The 21664-nt window shown below is 32.4% G+C and overlaps 1 protein-coding gene across 12 annotated transcripts in view; it reads left to right on the forward strand.

Annotated features, from left to right (window-relative positions):
• Positions 1-4795: 4795 nt before the first annotated feature.
• Positions 4796-21664, forward strand: part of LOC138324657 (receptor-type tyrosine-protein phosphatase kappa-like) — a 48565-nt gene continuing 31696 nt past the window's right edge. For 2 of the 12 annotated variants that reach the window (XM_069269674.1, XM_069269680.1), the window contains exons 1-12: positions 4796-4949; positions 7269-7475; positions 8152-8397; positions 8869-8967; positions 13584-13679; positions 14440-14535; positions 17263-17358; positions 18014-18109; positions 19080-19175; positions 19481-19576; positions 20618-20713; positions 20982-21077. In XM_069269674.1, coding sequence (XP_069125775.1) covers positions 4865-4949; positions 7269-7475; positions 8152-8397; positions 8869-8967; positions 13584-13679; positions 14440-14535; positions 17263-17358; positions 18014-18109; positions 19080-19175; positions 19481-19576; positions 20618-20713; positions 20982-21077 — 1405 coding nt within the window. In that variant the 5' untranslated portion in view covers positions 4796-4864. The remainder of the gene's footprint in view (positions 4950-7268; positions 7476-8151; positions 8398-8868; positions 8968-13583; positions 13680-14439; positions 14536-17262; positions 17359-18013; positions 18110-19079; positions 19176-19480; positions 19577-20617; positions 20714-20981; positions 21078-21664) is intronic. The other 10 variants (XM_069269685.1, XM_069269686.1, XM_069269681.1 and 7 more) reach the window with 9 other exon arrangements.

The raw sequence follows: 21664 nt of genomic DNA on the forward strand, positions 1-21664 counted from the left end.
CTAAGCTGTAAGCTGATCAGATATCACAAGTGATATCCGTATATGAATTACCTTAATATGTCTACAACACTGGTGCAAGAATAACAGAACGATCAATGTGGATGACACCAACCAGTCCAAAGTAGGCTGATAAGTACTTATCAATGTTGCATGTTCAGAACGACAACTAAAGATAATATGGAATAAAAATGTCAAGCTTGGAGTCAGACATGGGGTAAAAAAAGTGTATAATGCGGTGGTAACAGCATTCTAATAGTGTTTAGATTTACCTGTTTTTTTCATCAAATGAGACCGGCTGATATAAGGAGTTCAGAAGACCACAAGATAATTGACCAATTATCGGGCTATAAAAGGAAGAGCATTTGTATAGAGGAATAACTCGAACCAACTCATATGGGATCAACGACAAGAGGTTTAACTTTTAAAAGCAAATGTAGAAAAAAAAAAAAACTTAAGACTCTTACTATGTGTTTTTAGATGCATGAAGTAAACAACTGCCTAAGCTACTGTCTATATTACACCATTCTTACCGTTCTTAACAAAACATCATGTGTAAGTATTAATTACCTTTACAGATACTCTGCCTATATATGAGATTTCAGAAAAAAATGGCGATGACTAGACACAAAGGAACATCCGGGCGCTCAAAGGTACAACTCCGTATATGTACACATAAACATAGTGGGAACAAAGCCGCTTGCGATGTTTGTTTACATTTTATTGTAATAGATAGTACGACAATCTGAGAACTATTGCGTTATTTTAATTTCAAAAGGTGTAAATAAAAATATTTTACAATAATATTTAGATATTAACATCTGGTATTCATATGTTTTACTCTGTTTATACTTCATTTTCGACCGTCACGACAAAAAAACACGGTCGCCATTAGACCTACGTATAAACATTGACAGGTATAACACATTAAATTCATAGTTTGCTGGTCAGGCTATGCTTACGCGATCATTTTATGTCTCCGGCGTTATCAGAATAGTTTTAGGTTTACACATCATGAACATGCATGTTACATACTTAATACACCAGAGCACTGCCAAGTGAATTTACAGTGGACTTGATTAATGCAAACAAACAGTTTACATTTATTGTAGAATAAATAATGTCACTAATAAACATATATACGATTGACCTAATCTTAATGATTACTTTTTTATTGTAAAATTTGTATTCCTAAAAAATATGAAACCACTATTTTAAATAAAAATGTCTTATACTTTAAAAAATCGATATCGTTATGAGACTCATCTAACATATTAACCTAATGTTTTAAGGTGTATGACCCTGTTTATACTTGTCTAGTGATATTTTTACCAGGTGTTAGATTTTTAAGAAATGACAAATCCGCTAAATCAATTTTATTAAGACCATACTAATAATTAATAATAATGATTCATTCAACATCAAATCGTACGCAAAATTGCATTAAAAAAACAACTTCACATTTCACATATTTTTAAAAACTCATATAACATATATTTACATAATTACAGAGATAGAAAAAAAGAAAAAGCACACACTTACAACACGTATAGTGCTTCAATGTGTAGACTACCACAATTATATACTCAGCTAAATCGCAAGCTGATGTTGTTTGTTTCTCAATTTTATTGTTTATAAAAACCCTTTTATCTTGTATCATGCATCTTGTAATCCCATAGCCACAAAAGAACTACAATTACAATACATGTAATCCTTACTTATATGCACAATACCATTTAAAATGCATGTATTCTATATATTGCAATGGCATACCACGATATATAATCGTAAACAATACATGTACATATCTAGTTCATTGCTTCAAAATATCCTAATTTAAAAAAATTACATGAATAAATATCGCATTTAAACCATTGGCATACTGTGGAGAATATAATTACCGAAATGAAGAATATCAATAATGATAGAACAACCGAAATAATAAATAAGTGATTTTTTTAGAAAGATCAAAAGAGACGTTCGACACACAACAGGGACTAATTTAAAATATTCCGAAATATAAAAAGACACATAAAAATACGTTTAGCTAATTTAACAAACCAATAAATATCTTTAACATTGTCCAATACAGTTACATGTCCTGTCCGTCATAGAAGTCCATCATTTAACACTACGGGTATGTATATACACATATAGAGAAATCCAACACTTGCGAATATATTCGTCGTATTATGCACGCGAGTAAAACACAGCATGGGACAGATGTTGACTATTTAATACAAATTGTGCATTTGTATAGAGTCCCCTAACTGACATGACTCACACTTTTTTCCTCGTTTTAACGAACTGAAATAAGTGTGAAACATGTCAGTCAGGGGCCTCCGTACAATTTTTAATATCAGCTATCAAAATAGCTTTTCAAAGCACTATTATACATCACTTTTATTTATCATATAATTTTACGTAAAATATTACCCTATTAAATTTGTTTGCTTATATATCACTTTTTAGTTGTACTTGAACACAACCAAGTTGATAAAAAGTGTGTATGCATCGGGCCTAATCATAATTTTATTGTTAACTCATAGATGTGTTGCTCGTAACCTTTAGCAAAATATGCAACATAGGGTACACCTCAGTTGAGTGAGTCCACATAGTTCAGTACATAGTTCTGTCACCAAAAAAGCATTTCATTATGTTAACTAGTATCTATGGCGTGTGTAAGGAGTGCTTGTTTGGCCGGATGAGACTTTACAAAAGCATGTCTCACTCCTCCTTTGCTAACGCCATGATCAAAACTATAAATGCTAATGTTTTAAATAAGAGTTATTTCTAAACACTCTTGGTGATAACAGTATAGAAATAGTAACGTAATATTTGCAGACTGTTTTAACAACCATTGTTTATAGCTAGGCCTTGTACCATAAAAGGTATAGATTATGTTTTGCAAATACTTATGTTAATCTACTGACGTTCATAAAGAAATCACCAGTGGTGAAAAGCCCCAAAAAGAAACTGAACAAAAGCAATAGGTCCTTTCACCAGCCCTGAAAAGCCCTAATAAAAACTGCTATATCCGATATCTTTGCATGTCGAATACAACAAATACATACCTGTTTACTGTGTATTAGCAGGCAACATACATATTGTTAAACATAATATCAAAGCATTTAACATTTGCTACCGACACTTCAACCAGGAAGTAATATAATATCACCATTACACAAAAGTCAACTTCAAACTATGTAGACAAAGCAGTGCTTTCATAATATTTATTATTACAATGTCATCAATAACAATATATTGATATTTCTGACGAGAAACATCTTACTGAAATACTTGTTATATGTAATATTTTATTCGGCAATGAATAATCACTTGAATCTCGATTATTACTTGTCAGTGAATTATTATGTATTCTAAATCCCTATATAGAAGATCTTATATGAGTGGCTAAATAATATGAAATATCAAATGGGTTTAATAATTTGATATGCCACGAGCCTTTAATTTGATATGCCACGAGCCTTTAGGCGAGTGGCATATCAAAGTATTCAACGAGTTAATAAATTTCCTATTACATAGTCACGAATGTAGGATTTTATTTATCACATAACTTTTATTATTAGATATATAAGTGGAATTTGAACTAATATTTACCTTCGTCTTTAAAAAAAACAGTAGAAATCCGGTTCGGTTGTGACGTTTCCGTCTACGGAGACGATCATGCGACGTCATATATAGATTATGACGTCATAATAGTGTTATTACACATCTGTCTTACGGTATTGATGATATGGCTGGACGGGTCAGTAGTGTGATAAATTGCATTCAACCATCAATCTTGTATGAAATCTCTTGTAATCCTATGAGTTGAATTTTCTGGTAAACAGGATTACATATATCATATTTGTAATCGGTAATAGGTTTGTTATGGCGTGGCGTTATAATAACAATATACATGATGAGCGTTGGACATTAAGTAGCTGTAAACATTGGATCATTTCCTGATAATGTTGCTCTGTGGTGACTGTGTGTCTGTATGGGTATTTATGTATTTGGCATGTCCTTTTAGTTGCTCCATGGTTACTTTGCCCGACAGGTTTAAATAAGCAGGAGGAGTGAATGGAAGTTTCACGGAGAACTCTGCTGTAAAAGAAAGAGAGAATCACTACTGCATAGTTACTAGAAAGTCTCGAGAAGAGGTTGTAACCTTCATATTTTCAACCAACAACATTTGAGAAGTCTGTCAGCCCCATCAATCAATCAATCTGGGGAGTTCGATGTCGAGGTGGTTTAGGTGTTGCTATGCTTTCATAAAGTAATGAATGCTACGTTGAATATAAAAGTAACACACTATCATGAAGGGTTTGATAATATTTTCTCAGCGACCCATTACTGTATATTTTCAAACATTTTGTCGATTGTCTGTGGCTATAAAATAGAAAAGGTCGCTGATACATTTATCGAGGGCTACGGTGGTAAAAATGCCATTTTTTGCATTTAGAAATTAAAGAAAAATAATGCTATCAATAACGCATTTATTTTGTATCATAAACGTGAGTATGATACATTATGATTTATCAAAATGATCATATGATTTGCAGCCTATACAATGCATTAGGTTTATATACCTACCACCACCAACGACATGTAGCCACGATTAAATACCAGAGTGCTCTAATATTGATAGCCATTTACACATAGTATGTTTGATAAATTAAGGTCCGCATGAAAACATTTAATTGCGACCATTAGACCGTGATGTTTTTTTTCAGTACAAGGTAGTGTCCCCGTGTTACGCAAACCGGGGATATATTTAAACCATTGTTTTGCTTACCTTATCAAATTCCGAGCTACTTTGATCTAACTTCCTTGTCGATGTTGTGTCGCTGTATTACCCGAAATGGGGACAGTAACTATTTGGTTCGGAAAAATTGTGATTTTGACCATGATCATGTTCTCTATATTAAGGACAATAAGACCAGAAAGTAAGTACTTCTGATAAGACAGTGAAATATCGTATTATATAGCAAATAACCAATGGGATGATCAACTACTAAATTATAGCCTGACGTCTGGTTACTTCATTTACGTCCATATTTAAAGGACAGTTATAAGTTTGCGTAGAGAGCTTAAACCATGAAGCAAAATATGACATAAGTGTATTATTCTACATTCTCTATGAAACGTATAACAAGAAATATTTACAAATTTCATACATTGTTAAATATTTTGATTGATACCGTTGAGATGCTAAATCGTTGAACAATATGATTAAGCTGGTACAACATATACGCCGTACCCATACCCGAGCCAAAGTCACGCACGTTAAACAAATGCAATACATAACCACTGAGGAGTTGGTGAAATTATGTTTAGATAAGAAAATGCATGTAATCTTAATGTACTCTTAAAATGAATTGTTCCTTTAATGGAGATTTGACAGTAACAATAAATAATCAATTTCAATGTTAATGTTGAATTTATCAGTTCATCAAAATTTAATATGCTATATAAAATTCTGTCTTTTAACTTACAGTAAATTAAATATATATAACTGGTATTACCCTTAACATATTATAAGTGGATGTTACTACGTCATATGATCACTCCCGTCTCCGTACACTTATGCACATTTTTGGGAAAACCAACCATTAATTGAGTGAAATTAAGAGTATTCAAAAACTGATCTTCGTTATTTATAATTGGGTCAACGAACGAATATCGTATTTCGCGTTGATAGACTAAGAATTATTAATTAGTGAAGCATGTCCTTTATAAATTCATTGAGATATAGCAGATATGTCAATACAATCCATCAGAGTCGAGGTGTAAACGCATGAAATCTATTTGTGTTTAGATAAATATAAATCACAACATATCTAGCATTGCATTCCATTACAAATGTAATCAGATTTATAGAAAATTAATGAACAACCATTTCATTGTTATACATATATTTTCTGTTTTTACGTTTTTCGGGATATAGCAGATGTACGTCAATACAATCCATCAGAGTTGATGTAAACTGTATTACAAATTACAACATAGATAAGAATATAATCCATTATAAAAGTGATCAGATTTCTAAAAACAAATGAACAAACAATTCTATTGTTATATTTTTATTTAGTCATATATCTTTTGGGGAGATGGTGGGATGGCCGAGTAGTTAACTTGTTTCGACATATTACCGCCATCGGGATGCGAGCGCAAAACCCATGTAAGGCCGTTGCCATGTATTGACCGCTGATCGATGATTTTTTCCGTCATTTCTCTTCCAATAAAACCTGGCAGGTACTTTAATGACACCGGCAGTTAGTAGCACAATGAATAAATAGATCTAAAAAGGATTCCACAAATCGATCTGTAGAAATGCAAACTTGTAGTAAACAGAACTTGTAAGAAAAATGTTTGTACAAACATGAAATGAACTAACGCAAAGAGTTTGGTATAAATAGTATTGCGAAAAATGCTTTTTACGAATGGCCGCACTGTTATTTGATCTAGTTCTGCCGTAGGGTAATATACTTCAGTTTTTTACACATATATTCGTTTCAACAAACTTCGTTTTATTTACTGTAAGTCACTAGTTAATCACATCACTTACAATTTTATAACTAGGCTATATTTAGTTTCAATGTCCACGTTGTTGTCCGTGTTTTATTCAATCGAACATCGTGTATCTATGTTCGTACACGCCAATCTGATAGGTGAATATCTGCATATTATAACATACAGAATACAATTAACAATTTTAAGTATATATATACAATTTGTTGAATACAATGAGTTTTATAATACAAATGGAAAATATTAGACACAAATGTTAAACTATTTAATACGAATGCAAATAATATACAATAGAAATGTAGCATATTAATCATAAATGAACGATATTGAATATAAATATTATTTAATTCAATTATGTAATGTGTGGCATGACTTATGAATCAAGTTATTCTTTCATTAACATAAAATAGTAAGGTCTGCAATATTAACGGAGTATTTTGAATTGCTAGTTAAGCATCCTATCAACAGCCACGGCCATTATATAATGTGCCAGGTTTATATCATGGCGAAAAGCCGGAGTACCCAGCACGGAAAAGCAGTCAGTATCTGGCAATTATCACGCATGGAATTTAAACTCGTGAGTAAGAGGGTAAATGATTTGTTGCAATATTTATCGGGACATTTTTTCTTTCCTGTGTTATTATCTTTCACGCGGGGCCAATGCGACTCCATTATGTGCTAATGATTATTATGAAATTGCCGTTAAATGACACGATTGATTGGTTTGTGTGTAGGTAATATGGCCATAAACAAGCCGGCGAACCAGAGTAGTGGAACTCACCATACATGGGTAGCCAGTAAGGTCGTGGATGGATGCGTGAAAACGGATATTGGTGCCAACTGTTGTACCCATACCAATGCTACAGGTCCAAAGACAGTCTGGTGGCAAGTGGATTTATCACAACCAACAACCATCAACAGCATATCGATATACTACAGAGGTCAGTTTATTCAGCAGCAAATCGCAGATAACATCCGCTCGAGAAACAGATAATCCCCACATATCTAACACAACTACTGGCAAAACACAACTCTTACAAATATGTTTCGAACCTTAATATTCATTGATATTTAAGTACAAGTCTTACTTTTCTTTTAAATATTTTGTAATGACAAATAATCATACACAAAACGCGACAGATCTGGACCCATACCTACCCATGTTTGTCACTTACAGAATCAAGTTCGATTCCATCCACTATATATCTACAATGTGGTAGGCAGACATAATCTGCATTATTAACTATTTATTTCAACGATCAGTTAATATCAACCTTTCGTTCCAATTAAATAAATATCCTTACTCTTACTTCGTTCAAAAGAAAAATATCTTGCAATATCACATTTGATCTGGTTACCTTTGAATAGGCGATTCAAATTGCTATTTCCAGAATCTTAAAAGTAAATCTTATATTCTGAAAAAAATATACAAAGCTTCAGAACAGATTAATTATTAATTAATTACATAATTATAACTGAAATGGTGTAAAAGTATTATAATAGAATGGTTACACTATGAATGATACAGTACTGTAAAATTATAATTTTGATGATATACAAAAATAATATGACCACAACGAATAAAATGCGGACGTCATATTGCTTTTTCTTCTCCAGCTGGATACGGAGCTAGATTTGCCGGATACCACCTATACGTATCCAATACCACTGACATACCGCCTGATCGTATTCTGTGTTACGAGGACAAGAGTAGTACCAATGCCTCTGTACAGTTGATTATCACACATCAGTGTCCGTATGTAGGTCGGTACGTGACTGTGTACAACTATAGAAACGACACCAAACGGTATCCCTGGTATGATAATTACGCTGTTCTGGAATTGTGCGAGGTACAGGTGTGGGGTGAGTACAGATTTCCAAAGCAAAAGTTTATGAAACTAATAAACTGAAATATACATATATGACTTGCTATATAATTTGAATATAATGCCATTACATTAGAACGAATTATTAAGTTACGAGGCCACCCAGAAACGTATGTTTAGAGGAATTGATATAGTAGAAACAGAACGGAACCAGAACGAAATTTTATGTAACATTTATTGAGTCCCACAGTCCTAGACATCATTGCCAACTCCACTCAACTATTTCGCAAGATAAAAATTAAATGTAGGTTACCGTAGTTTTATTTAGTGCAATTCAAACACAGCACAGTGTGTGGATATCATGTGAACATGATTGATATGACAATAACGCTGTCCTCGCGTTATGATTTAACTCCTGGGGCATCTTACTTAAATTTGCTTTACCTCACCACTTCTAAATTGTATCTGTGCCTGGAGTCACCAATTAACACGACATGATTGTTCACAGGGTGTCCAGTTGGAACTTACGGTGACGGTAACTGTAACAGTGCGTGTTCTGGGAACTGTAATGGTGGCAACTGTAACGCGACGACCGGCGATTGTTTCTGTGAGTACAATTGTACAATACTATAAGATAACGATAGGGGTATTCTACTCGAGGGTCACACAATGTCGTAAAGCCCAAGGCTTGCATGGCTACCAATGCAATACAACTTTGTGACGTCACTGCGTTAATGAAATTATTTTTTTTCAGGGTTAATTTTAAATAAGTTGGTTTTACATCTATAAAGAATACAAGCAGCGGGATTCGCAATACAAATAAAACGAACATTTCATGTAAAGATAATTTATTTGCTGTTGAAATAAAATATCGAGGTATGTGAGAAAAAAATCGTCATGTCTTCATGAAGTTTTTTTTTTCAGACCACAATACAAGTCTAACATAAGCTAAAATTGTCTGTCGGGCTAACGTTACAGTTATTGTTGAATCAGAGGTTAGACCTACCATATCTTACAGCGAAAATCAACACACTTTAGCATGTTACATCACATAAACATTGCATCGAGTTTATTGTGGTTATCTGTGTCTTTCATCATAAGAATATTACTTATTTCCTCGCTTAAAAGCAAGCTTCGTCTGCAATCCATTTTTTCTTATCAAAATACCTTGGAGAGTTCCGTTACACTGACGACAACGTTTCCCAAACATGCGAGGGACTCCGCATGGGGAGACATGATTTTTAAGTTTGACGTTCTGAGGGTACACGAACAGACCAGACTCTCGTTCAGTAACATTAAAGATGTTGATTTTGTGTATCCAATTTTAGACTGCTTTCCTGGAAGGTGGGGTAACAAATGTGAAAGCAGTTGTTCTACGAATTGTGTTGGGTGATGTGTGACCGGTACACCGGACGCTGCACAGTAAATGACTTTATTAAATACTGATATTGCTAAAATTTATCCATTTATGTTCCAGTTATTTTATTCCTGTTATATGAATAATTGACCCTTTCCTTCAGAGGCATATCTATCGTTTTTCGTAAATTTAATATTGCCATTTCAATATTTTAACCCATTTACTACTTCCCCAAAGACATCCTCGAAATCCCGAAGTCACGTCATTTTTTTCTGACGTCATTTATTATTCCTGTCTTGACGTCACACCGAAATTTCAGCCAATGATAATTGCTCCAGGTCGTAGTACACTAGTAACATAATATGCAAAAATAATACAACGGGCGAATATAAAACTTGATAAAATAACTTGATATTAGGCGGATTATGAGATAACTTATTGTTTTTTTTTTTGTGTTAACTAGACATATAATAATAATAAAAATTATATATACACAATGAGACATCGGTTAAAATGTGTATCGTATTTACTATGTCAGCGGTAGAGCATATTGAATGATACGAGATTGGCCTTTATCTAGTCAATTATAGACCAAACCACACCCATTGCTGACTGCCTCTACTGGGCAATAATGTATAATTGAAATTAAATCAGTAATTTCTCTTAAGGATGTATTCTTCTGAGGTTTCAGTCCCGTTGTAGTCTCGTTTTGACTTAGATCAATGAAGTTATGAGATTATCAAATACAATTTATCAATATATGTAGCAAGTTGCCAGCTGTAAATTTTGTCAAAAAAAAAATACATTTCTATCTTTAGTAATTTTTTTTATACGGGGATTTTAGGAAATGACGCATTTGGTGGCCATTTTGAAATTGTGTCTTTTTTCGCTTTGAGTAGAGCCACATTTTTACCATTTTTTACTGAAATTGTTTTACTAAAATCATCACTGCGCTACCATTTTAGCTGTATCGAGCAATTTTTTGCTGTATATCTTTAATAGGTTCTTGGTAATTAAAATATTGAGCATTAATGTGCGAAATGATACACTTTTGTCACTTTATTTTTTTTTATTTAATGGTAATTTGAGCACTTTCATTTTTTATGCTAAAATATTGAAAAATAACAAATGTTCAAATGGGGCAAAAAATTAAGCACACGGACCCCCTATTTTTCTCCTGATTTAGAAAGAACAACCATTTCTCTATTGATTTGTAATATATTAACAAAAGTGTAATACCAGAACTTTTTTCTATAAAGGGTTAAAGGTGGGGTTGCAAAATCTGCCCATGGGCCGATTTGTTTTCAAATTTTGCAGTGTTTAAGGTCTAGGTACATAACTACTTTTTATGTGCTTTTTATTTATTTTGTATGTTTTAAAAGGCATAAAGGGTCTGACATGATTTTTTCTAAAATTACTTTGGGTATGTGGCAAGGGGACCCCTTGTTTCCATCTTTTGAACACATTTTTTTATTTTTTAATTATTTTTGATAATAAAAGATTCTTCATTCTTTATTTTATATTCATTTATAATGATATTTACGAATTATTTTTTACGACAAATTGATTTTGAAGCAAAAAAATTCAAATTTTTGTCAGGATAAAGATGAGAATATTGGGTTTGCTCGAATTATTTGGCATGTTATCGATTTTGTCCACACTTTTAATCAATTTTAAAAACATGCTATAGGTATAATCTTATAATAGATACTTTTTCAAAAAAAATGAAATCCGGGAAAATAGCATTTCATAGGCTGAACTGTAGCGAGGGGAATTTTCTAAAAAATATCAATATTTGCCCTAGTTGACAAAAAAAAAAAAAAAAAAAAAAAAAAAAAAAAAAAAACAACAGTTAGTGATATATTTTTTTGTTAACTAACTTTTGTACTCTAAAATTATTGCATTTTTTATTCCAGCATTTTCCCAAAACAGTACAAAAAAGCCTAACAACTAGATATGCTCTTGGGTGAAACAAATTGTTTCTCTTTTCATATCAGAAATCAAATAATTATTGTAAAGAAGTATATTTTTCGTCAGCAACTTAAACGCAAAAGATACAAATTAAGATTATCCATCTCTCTTATGTAGATAAAAACTATTTTAAATTGAATTAGAAATGATTAAAGAGGGAAACAGACTTATATTTGATTTTCGAAAAAAATAAGCATATTCAAAAATAATTCCAACACCACAAAGGCTACAATCTTGATTTTGAGCAATCAGACGGCTTTTCTTTCGAAACAATGGCATCAATGCATTTAAAACTGTTACTATCTCATTCGGCATACCCCATAACTCATATGTACCAATTTTCACTTATATCTAATAATATTTCAATTTCAACCAATCAGAGACCTCCATTTTATTTTAATGGCAACCAATTTTTTAAAAAGTTATTTCATGTTACTCAGTATATTTTATAACCCCTATATACCTATTTTCACTTAAATCTGACAATATCTAAATTTCAACCAATCAGGGGCCTCCATTTTATTTCCCATGGCAACCAATCTTTTTGAAAGTGATACCATGTTATTCAGCATACTTTGTAACCTCTATATGCCAATTTTCACTTGATTCTGACATCATTTAAATTTCAGCCAATCAGAGGCCTCCGTTTTGTTACCAAGGCAACCACAATTTTTAAAAGGTGTTACCATGATATTTAGCATCTAAAATTATTCCTGTACACTGATTTTCACTTACATCGGACTCTAAAATCATTAACTGGAAATGTATAAGTTGGTATACTAACAAAGACGTGGTCCGTTGCTACCTGCACTCTCTACTTTTAAGTCACTCAAAAACTGTTTTTCCGGATTTTAATTTTCTAACTAATTTACACATAAACAGAAAATGGCATGGGAGTTTTTTTTATAATTGGGGGTAAAATTGTGGACAAAACCAGTCACAGGGTGAAATGAGATGAAAAGAGCAATGTTTCCTTTTCGTTTTTTCCAAAAAGTGTTAATTTTATCGTAAAAAATATTATTTCAAGCTAAATTTTCTGTTAAAAATCTAAAAGAAATGAATTATATATAAATTATACGATCTACTCAAATGATGTATGAATAAAAAATGTAGAATATTAAACAAAGGCTAACTTTTTTTAGCATGTTTGTGCAGGTAGTTTTAATGAAAATGGCTACGAAGAATTCAGGCCCTTTGGGCCTTTTTAAAATAAAAAAAAAGAAAAAGAAGTGTCATTTTAAAAGGACAACTAGTAGTACTTTCAATATGCAAAGTTTCAAGAAAATTGGGCAGTGGGCAGTTTCTATGGGATTTTTAGCATTAGCTTGAATACCACCTTTGGCAAAAAGGGTCGAAAATGACGCATTTTGTAGCACAAAATTGAGGGGGAGGGGTAGCATATGTTGTTTTTCTGAGAAAAAAATATGAGTCTTATGAATCAAAAATGGTATATTTTTAAAGAAGACCACTGGAAAATAAATTCTTACAAACATCCATACATATCAAACACCTAATTGGGAAATTATAGCTTAAATTTCTTATATGTATGGTCAAAACGGCAAAATTCCCATAAAATCCAATATTTTGTCAATTAGGCATCTTTGAGTGACAATAGCTCAAAAACGAGCACACGGACATATGCTTTTTCTTCCATTTTCTTTTATGGCGTGAACTCCAATTTCCAAATATTTATATGAGAAAAAAAGTTTAATACAAGATAATGTTGACTTCTCAGAGGAGTACATTCTTAAAATGACTAGATCTATATTCCTTGCAAGTACAGTACACGTATATATCCTTTCTGATCCGACAGGTATGTTTATCACGTTTGGTAGTATATCAATGACGCGACAGTAACGTAAGTGAAATCATATATATTAATATCAATGTTTCAGATTGTATCTCAGGATGGTATGGTGATATGTGTAACCAGAAATGCTCACAAACTTGCAGTGGAACATCGTGTGAACGGACAACTGGAAAGTGCTTCGGTAAATAGTAGTTTATCTGGAGAGTAAAATCCATCTCCTTTTCACTTACAGGATTATATCATAATTAACACTGTCATCTTAATATTATATTTCTCACGTATAATCTATACATTATTACTTCAAACTGACACTAATCATCCTATTTATCCAGACAGAACTTTATGAAACAGTAACGGAAAAGATAACTTAAACTCATTAATTACATAACGTGTATAGGGTTACTTCGTTGTAACATAAATTAGTCAACTGCATGACATCACTGATACACGCGTCAAAACTATGGTGTTCACTGTTAATGATGCCATCAACTTTGACGCAGAACGGTGTTATAATGAATGCTTCTAAATAGCTATTTTTGTTCTTAAACATATTATTGGAAAAGAAAACAACCAAAGGTCTGTTTTAAGTGAACATGTATAGTTCAACCCCTCTGTAAGGTTTCTGCTCGTTAACAAGAATGTTATAACACTCAGCGAGACTGGTGTTGATTTGTCTTCACCACACAAACGTTAGTATTCTATATTATGTCGCTGTTAACTTACACATATTATATATTATATTATATATATTTGAGTTTAAGTTGTTGTTACAGTATTCATATTTTTATTGTGTTAGTATTGATTTCATTCATCTCCCTAAACCTAAGGAAATGATATATCTCAATTGTGAAACTTTATAAATGTCATCAACTTGGTTCATTTGACGTGTTTGTTACGATGTTATAATTTACACCAGTAACATTGTGTTTAATAAATATTAGGCTGTGTATCTGGAACATACGGTCATGAATGCGAAAACACCTGCTCTATGAACTGTAATGGAATGGCGTGTGCCCAGGACACCGGGCGATGTACAGGTAAATGGCTTTAAAGAAATAATCAAGTGCTTTTCATTGGTTGAAATTTTGATTGGGACGTAATGACTTGACAACAGTTAACAATTACGTGACGGCAGGTTTTGAGAACAAATTTGCTTTTTTTGCAATATATTTAAGTCTCATCCATATTGCTTATGTTTTGTTTATTGTTATTTTTCATCCACGCTTGTAAACAAATAATCTCCAAAATAATTAGAAATTTTGCAATCAACGTGTCAGCACATTGAATGGCATGATTTGGAGGTGCGACGGCAGAACTGTATCCGATCAAAAACTCAATATGGTTGTTCTGACCTCCACTTCCGGACTTAAACTTGGATCAATACAGTATCTCGTTAACGATTCATTTTCATGTTTGGTAGAATTAGAAACAGCATACCACTTATGTAACTTTTTTTTTCTGCAAAATGTCAAATTCTGGTTGAAAATAAGGGCTTAAGTTCAAAAGTACAAAATAGTTAGAAAAAAAAGTCTTTAATTTTTTTTTAAGTTTCGGAAGGCCTGGATACCGGTCATCGGGCATGTAGCTTGCATGTAACATAGATAAATGGCTAAAAGTTTATAAATAAGAAGGTTGGGGCTAAATATTCTAAAATCTTGAAACGATTTATTTTTAAGCTCTTAAATGCCTATTTTAAGAGATTTGATATTGGACCTATACTATGCGGAGATAAGAAGAGTTGCCAGTTTTGTCTACATAAATAACCATGATCTTCATTCATTGTCATAGTAGCCAAAATCCTCAAACAATCTTCTTGACGTGAAGTTCTGAAAGGCCTAGATACCTGTTGTCGCACATGTAGAATGCGGATATGAAAGACTACCAAGTTTCTTCACCTGAAGGATGTTTACTTTAAAAACAAATCATAGGGCTCAAAACACCTAAAATCTCCAAACGACTTTCTGTTAAGTTATCGAATGCATAAATATCTATAATTAGGCCTGTGGCTTGCTAAAAGGTTCCGAAGTTTACTGATATGGATAACCTTAGTTCCTTGTTGGTGAAATTGTTCATTGACATTTTATCATTTGAAATCATTCGAAATATAGTTTATTTCAGTTTTGTGATAAATATATACGTGTTCGTACTAATTTTCGTTTACTCGTTTCAATTTTATTTCATAAATTTGTATATGGAATGAACATTCGAATCATATACTCTGCCCTCCAATAGTTCTGTGTCATATGTGCAAATTTGCTGGCAATTTATTTCGAAATATCTCGAAAAGACAATTATTGAGTTAGAGAAAATAAATAAGTTGATAACTAATATAATGTATATTGATATTGATGTGTAAAAAGGTTTATATATTTCTGTACTTAATTACTTAATTTATATTTGTAAAACTGCATGTGGAACAGAACTTTTGGAGAAAAGTGTATATATTAGTTTCTAGTACATTCGAAATTATTTTGTTACATTTAGTTTAATGTCCTCGTGTTATTTTGCTTTTTGTCTCATGGATAATGGGGTCATCCCCCTCAATTGCCATAGCACTGATTTGATTTAATCAAACTTAATCTATAACATAAATAACTAATGATAATACGAGTACAAAGTAAATTCGAGACGATTCATTTTATTTGCTACCTACGATAGATTTGCTAGATGTTCCAACGGAATGGGTAGGATAGGGGAGGGGGTAGGCAAGTATAGAATTATATCTGTTATTCCCATCAATAGTGGTATCTAGCTATTCAATTTGGAATCCTTTCTCTTGTCTTGTTTTCCAAATAACTTTATTCTTTTTATTATCTCATTGCCGACGCCTTATTTTGGCTTTGAAGCTAGCTTTTGCAACTGTCAAAAGGGCTTCTAATTATTATCCTCTATTCAACCAGTTCATTTATAGTCAATGGAGTGGTACACATTGCTTCTGCTTAATTATATTGACCGTTGTCAGTTTATAAAACTATTGAAGTGTGCAGATTTCTGACTTTATAAGGAAAACATCAGTGGCTAAACAACATAAGCAAACACCCATATAAGGATTAATATCCTAAAATGACCTATAGTGCTAATATAACCAATAATTATTCAACCAACAATTAAATCAATAATGACGAATTTATGCTTTATTTTCTTTTAACTGTTTGCAGATGAGCTACGAAAAAGTAAAATGAAAGGGGGTTACCTTAAAATACTAAACCATTGGGGTATTTTTTTTGGGAATCTTTACCAATGAAGGATATATTTTAAAATTATAAAATAACTAATTTAAAAAAAAAGAAAATTCTGATTATGAGTAGAAATTACATGGCTATTGTTGTCTATATTTTTAACGCAAATAGAGTAATACATATTACTTGATTTGAACGGAATTCACAGTCCTTTTTTATCTACATGTGTTATTTTGTGTCTCAAAAACAACATCGTAGGATAACTTTTTTCCGAGTCGCCTTTCAAACAGTTCAATATATGCAGTAAAGTTTTCTTTAAATCGTACCTTGACTGTAAGTCTATTATGAGAGCGTGATTGGCTTGTATGGTATTTTCCGAAAGGGTTATAAATGATGAGTTCAAGTCATGACATCGTCCACGGGAAATGATGCACATTACAAAAGACAACATCACTCAAGTTTCGCTAATAGTGACGCCAGCCATTGTAGACACATACATCCGTTCTTATACTAAAATATGTTTAACACTTTTGTTCTGACAATGATAAGTAAGTAATATCACTTATATCGTAATCAATATTTCAGTCTGTATTCCAACATGGTATGGTGATATGTGTAACCTGAAGTGTCCACAGAGTTGCAGCGAAACATCGTGTGATCGGACATCTGGGAATTGCTTCGGTAAATAGCAGTTTATTAGGTTTAGCTTCTCCGTGATAATTAAATAGCGACTATTATTTTCTTAATAAAAGTTTCTTGTGGATTCTTACGTAATAAAGACAATAGCCTAGCAACGGTTTGTCAAGTGGATATGTATAGCTAATCTTTCGTGTATAAGGTTTTGGGTGATGCACATGGATGTTAGAAAACTTCGTGATACCCATGTTGACTAGTCCTAATCATCTGACGGTTTGTGATATCACATCGCAGTCACCATGATTAAGATGTATGTATGTAAGACCATGTTAACCAATAAGTTAAAAAAAATATGCCAAATTAATTGTATATGCTTATTTGAATATCACCTGTCGTGTAATCGGATATATTAGAATCATACGACTGTTTAACAATAATATTTCGTGGCTGTACACAACAAATTTTCTACATTTGTGTAATTTATTTAGAAATTTAAAATATATAATATTCATACCTATTTTTTTCAATATTGCGTTCTATAAAAGCAAAGTATCAAAAATGTACGATACGGCTGAGTAAATTTTAATGAAATATCAATGTGCGTCAGTATTGATTTAAATCTCCCGAAGTGATATACATGTATATTAAATACGAGAGGTTTATAGATTAGGTGTCAACAACCTTATACTTTCCAATGTAGGCTGTCTTTCTGGAACATACGGTAATAAATGTGAAAAGAGCTGTTCTATGAATTGCAAGGAATTGTTATGTGAACGAAACTTCGGAAGATGTACAGGTAAATGATTTTTAACGAAATCTTGTTTTTTTAGGTTTATGCCCCCTTCAGTAATTGCCAGTTCTGTCTCATAAATAAACTTTAAGGTGTCATCCTAATCGATAGTTATCAATCATTTTAAAAGTGATTAAATTAATATTTCAATATTTTGATTATAGTTCACCGGGAGTGCCGACGGAATAATTCCATAAAATGGCTCCCGTCGCCCTTCCATCCTCAAATGACCCCCTGAAATCGTTTGCCTCTAATCGATGATTGTTATCTATTTGTAACGAGTTTGTTCAAACGTTAACCATGTCAAATGGAAACATGTTTTTGATATATATTATAACTCTTATCAAAGAAAAACCAAAAAACCTAAAAAAACACCGAAATGTATATTTTCAAAATACAGTCGAATTATCTGTTCAATTTATTTTAGTAGATATTTGATTTAAATAAACTTTAATCGGTAACTTTGTCGATGGATGGCAATAAGAACCCAAAATTAGAAATGGGGACGGTTCTGTTAGTACTAGTCACGGCATTCTACAGCGATCGTTACAAGTGTCCTTACAAAATGTGTTTAGTACGGCACTTTCCCTGAAACCTTTGGTAAATCTCACATAAAACCTTAAGTTTCTGCTTTCACCGTCTGATTAGTTGCGGTAAGCCTCAATTATATAAACAAAATGTTAATACATAATATCTTGAATCAATCATATACAACATTCTTTTGCAAGAGCGCTGCCATGCAATGATTGAAGCATTGTCATTGGTAGCTTATTACGAAAATACGAGAATTTGAAGGGGCGCAATTGCGGTGATCCAACAAGTGGCGCAATGCAGAACTTCGGTTTTTTGGTGAGAGTCGCCAAGGGTTTATCGAAGTTGGTTGTGGTAAGGCAACCATATTTGCATAAATGACAAATGAAAAATTCTAATGCATACATTTTTAGTTATTCTATACACATTGACATCGCTATTTCAGACTGTATCACAGGCCGGTACGGTGATACATGTGACCGAATCTGCTCAAACAATTGCAATGGAAATGTTTGTGAAAGGGACAACGGACACTGTTCGGGTAAAACACAATTTTCTCATTTGTTATTTATCCTATATCACTTATTCGAAATTTCAGTTATATTTAAATGAACTTCCACATTTTGTTTTTCTTAGCCTATTGGACATTACAATCCTTTTAATTTTGTTTTCTAATGCATTTTAAATCATTGTTTACTAGCCAATAAAGTATCCCAATGAGGTGTTCGATATTTCTCTGTCGTGTACATCGGGTTATTAACTGTTAACAAATGCTACATCTGCGCCTCGGTGGTTTGTTACTTGACCACATATATTTATTTTACATATATATGCTTTACTTTTCAGATTGTGTTTCTGGAACATACGGTCTAATGTGTGAAAACAGCTGCTCTTCGAATTGTAATGCAATGCTGTGTGACCGGACTTCCGGACGCTGTGCAGGTAAATGGCTTCAGTAATTATTTTACACTTCATTACCTTACATTTGCTGTTACAAAAATACCCTGATATACGTTGTTAATAACATAAATTCCTTGTTGTTACACACCATGTATTGGATTAGAAAAGGAATGAAACTTATTAATAAAGTATCAAGTTTCATGTTATTTGATATATAAATGATACATGATATTCATCTTATAATAAAAGTATTATTTGCGACAGCCAGGATGATTTAACTTTTCAAGTTGAGTACCAATTAAGATATATTGCAAGATGCTAACCGTATATTATGTTAATTGCTTTGATTGCAAACATACCCAAATTATAAGCATAGTCACATTTGTTTATTTTATTCGACGGAAAGCGAAATACCACTTCGCACCGGAAAATATGCATAGAACAAGAAATATCAAAATTGTTATTTGCGTTTTACAAAAGCGCTATTACTGCAAAACAGTTCTAGTATTTGATTTAATATGTTCCTTATATCTCAAAATACTGTACGCAAGGACACACATTTTGTAGTCAGGGGATATAATTTCGTCTCGTGTTAAAACTAAAATTCATTACCTAATTTCCAGAAGATTCATAAAAATGACATTCTATCCACATTCTTAAATTATCTAGGATGCAGTGATGCACCATGCCGTATTTTCACTTAAACAGTTCCAACAATCATTATCTATCAATAAATTTGAAATCGTCCGCTTCGTTCCTATCAGCTAGTCAGACCGTCCCTTATATTCTAATATTGCAAAGCTCCTCCCACTAAAGTTTTAAAGCTGATCGCATTGCTGATTATACGATGTAGTATGCGGTATAAAACGTACATTTGGCTAACAACGTTTGTTTAAAGATGTTGAAGGGCAACAATATTGACATAAATGGCAAATGACAAATTCTAATGGATACATTTTTATGTATGAGCAAATATATGTGACACGTATCTCATTTTGTGATGTTGCCCCTTAACGATTTGCATAATGTAAATTGAATTTGTCTATGTAAGTTATTCTATACACATTGACATCGCTATTTCAGACTGTATCACAGGCCGGTACGGTGATACATGTGACCAGATATGCTCAAACAATTGCAAAGGAAATGTGTGTGAAAGGAACAACGGACACTGTTCGGGTAAAATACAATTTTCTAACTTGTTATTCATCCTATAGTATTCAAAATTTCAATTATATTTAAATAGACTTCCACATTTTGTTTTTCTTAGCCTATAAGACATTACAATCTTTTTTCTTTTGTTTTCTCATGCATTTCGAATCATTTTTTACTATCCAATAAAGTATTCCAATGAGGTGTTCGATATTTTCTCTGTCATAAACATGAGGTTATTAACTGTTACTTGACCACATATATTAATTTTACAGATATATGCATTACTTTTCAGACTGTGTTTCTGGAACATACGGTCTCATGTGTGAAAACAGCTGCTCTTCGAATTGTAATGCAATGCTGTGTGACCGGACTTCCGCACGCTGTGCAGGTAAATGGCTTCAGTAATTATTTTACACTTTATTACCTTACATTTGTTGTTACAAAAATACCCTGATATACGTTGTTAATAACATAAATTCCTTGTTGTTACACACCATGTATTGGATTAGAAAAGGAAGTAAACTTATTAATAAAGTATCAAGTTTCATGTTATTTGATATATAAATGATACATATTCATCTTATAATAAAAGTATTATTTGCGACAGCCAGGATGATTTAACTTTTCAAGTTGAGTACCAATTAAGATATTTGCAAGATGCTAACCGTATATATGTTAATTGCTTTGATTGCAAACATACCCAAATTATAAGCATAGTCACATTTTGTTTATTTTATTCGACGGAAAGCGAAATACCATTTCGCACCGGAAAAATATGCATAGAACAAGAAATATCAAAATTGTTATTTGCGTTTTACAAAAGCGCTATTACTGCAAAACAGTTCTAGTATTTGATTTAATATGTTCCTTATATCTCAAAATACTGTACGCAAGGACACACATTTTGTAGTCAGGGGATATAATTTCGTCTCGTGTTAAAACTAAAATTCATTACCTAATTTCCGGAAGATTCAT

Source organism: Argopecten irradians, chromosome 6, assembly GCF_041381155.1.
Source record: "Argopecten irradians isolate NY chromosome 6, Ai_NY, whole genome shotgun sequence".
Taxonomy (NCBI): Eukaryota; Metazoa; Mollusca; class Bivalvia; order Pectinida; family Pectinidae; genus Argopecten; species Argopecten irradians.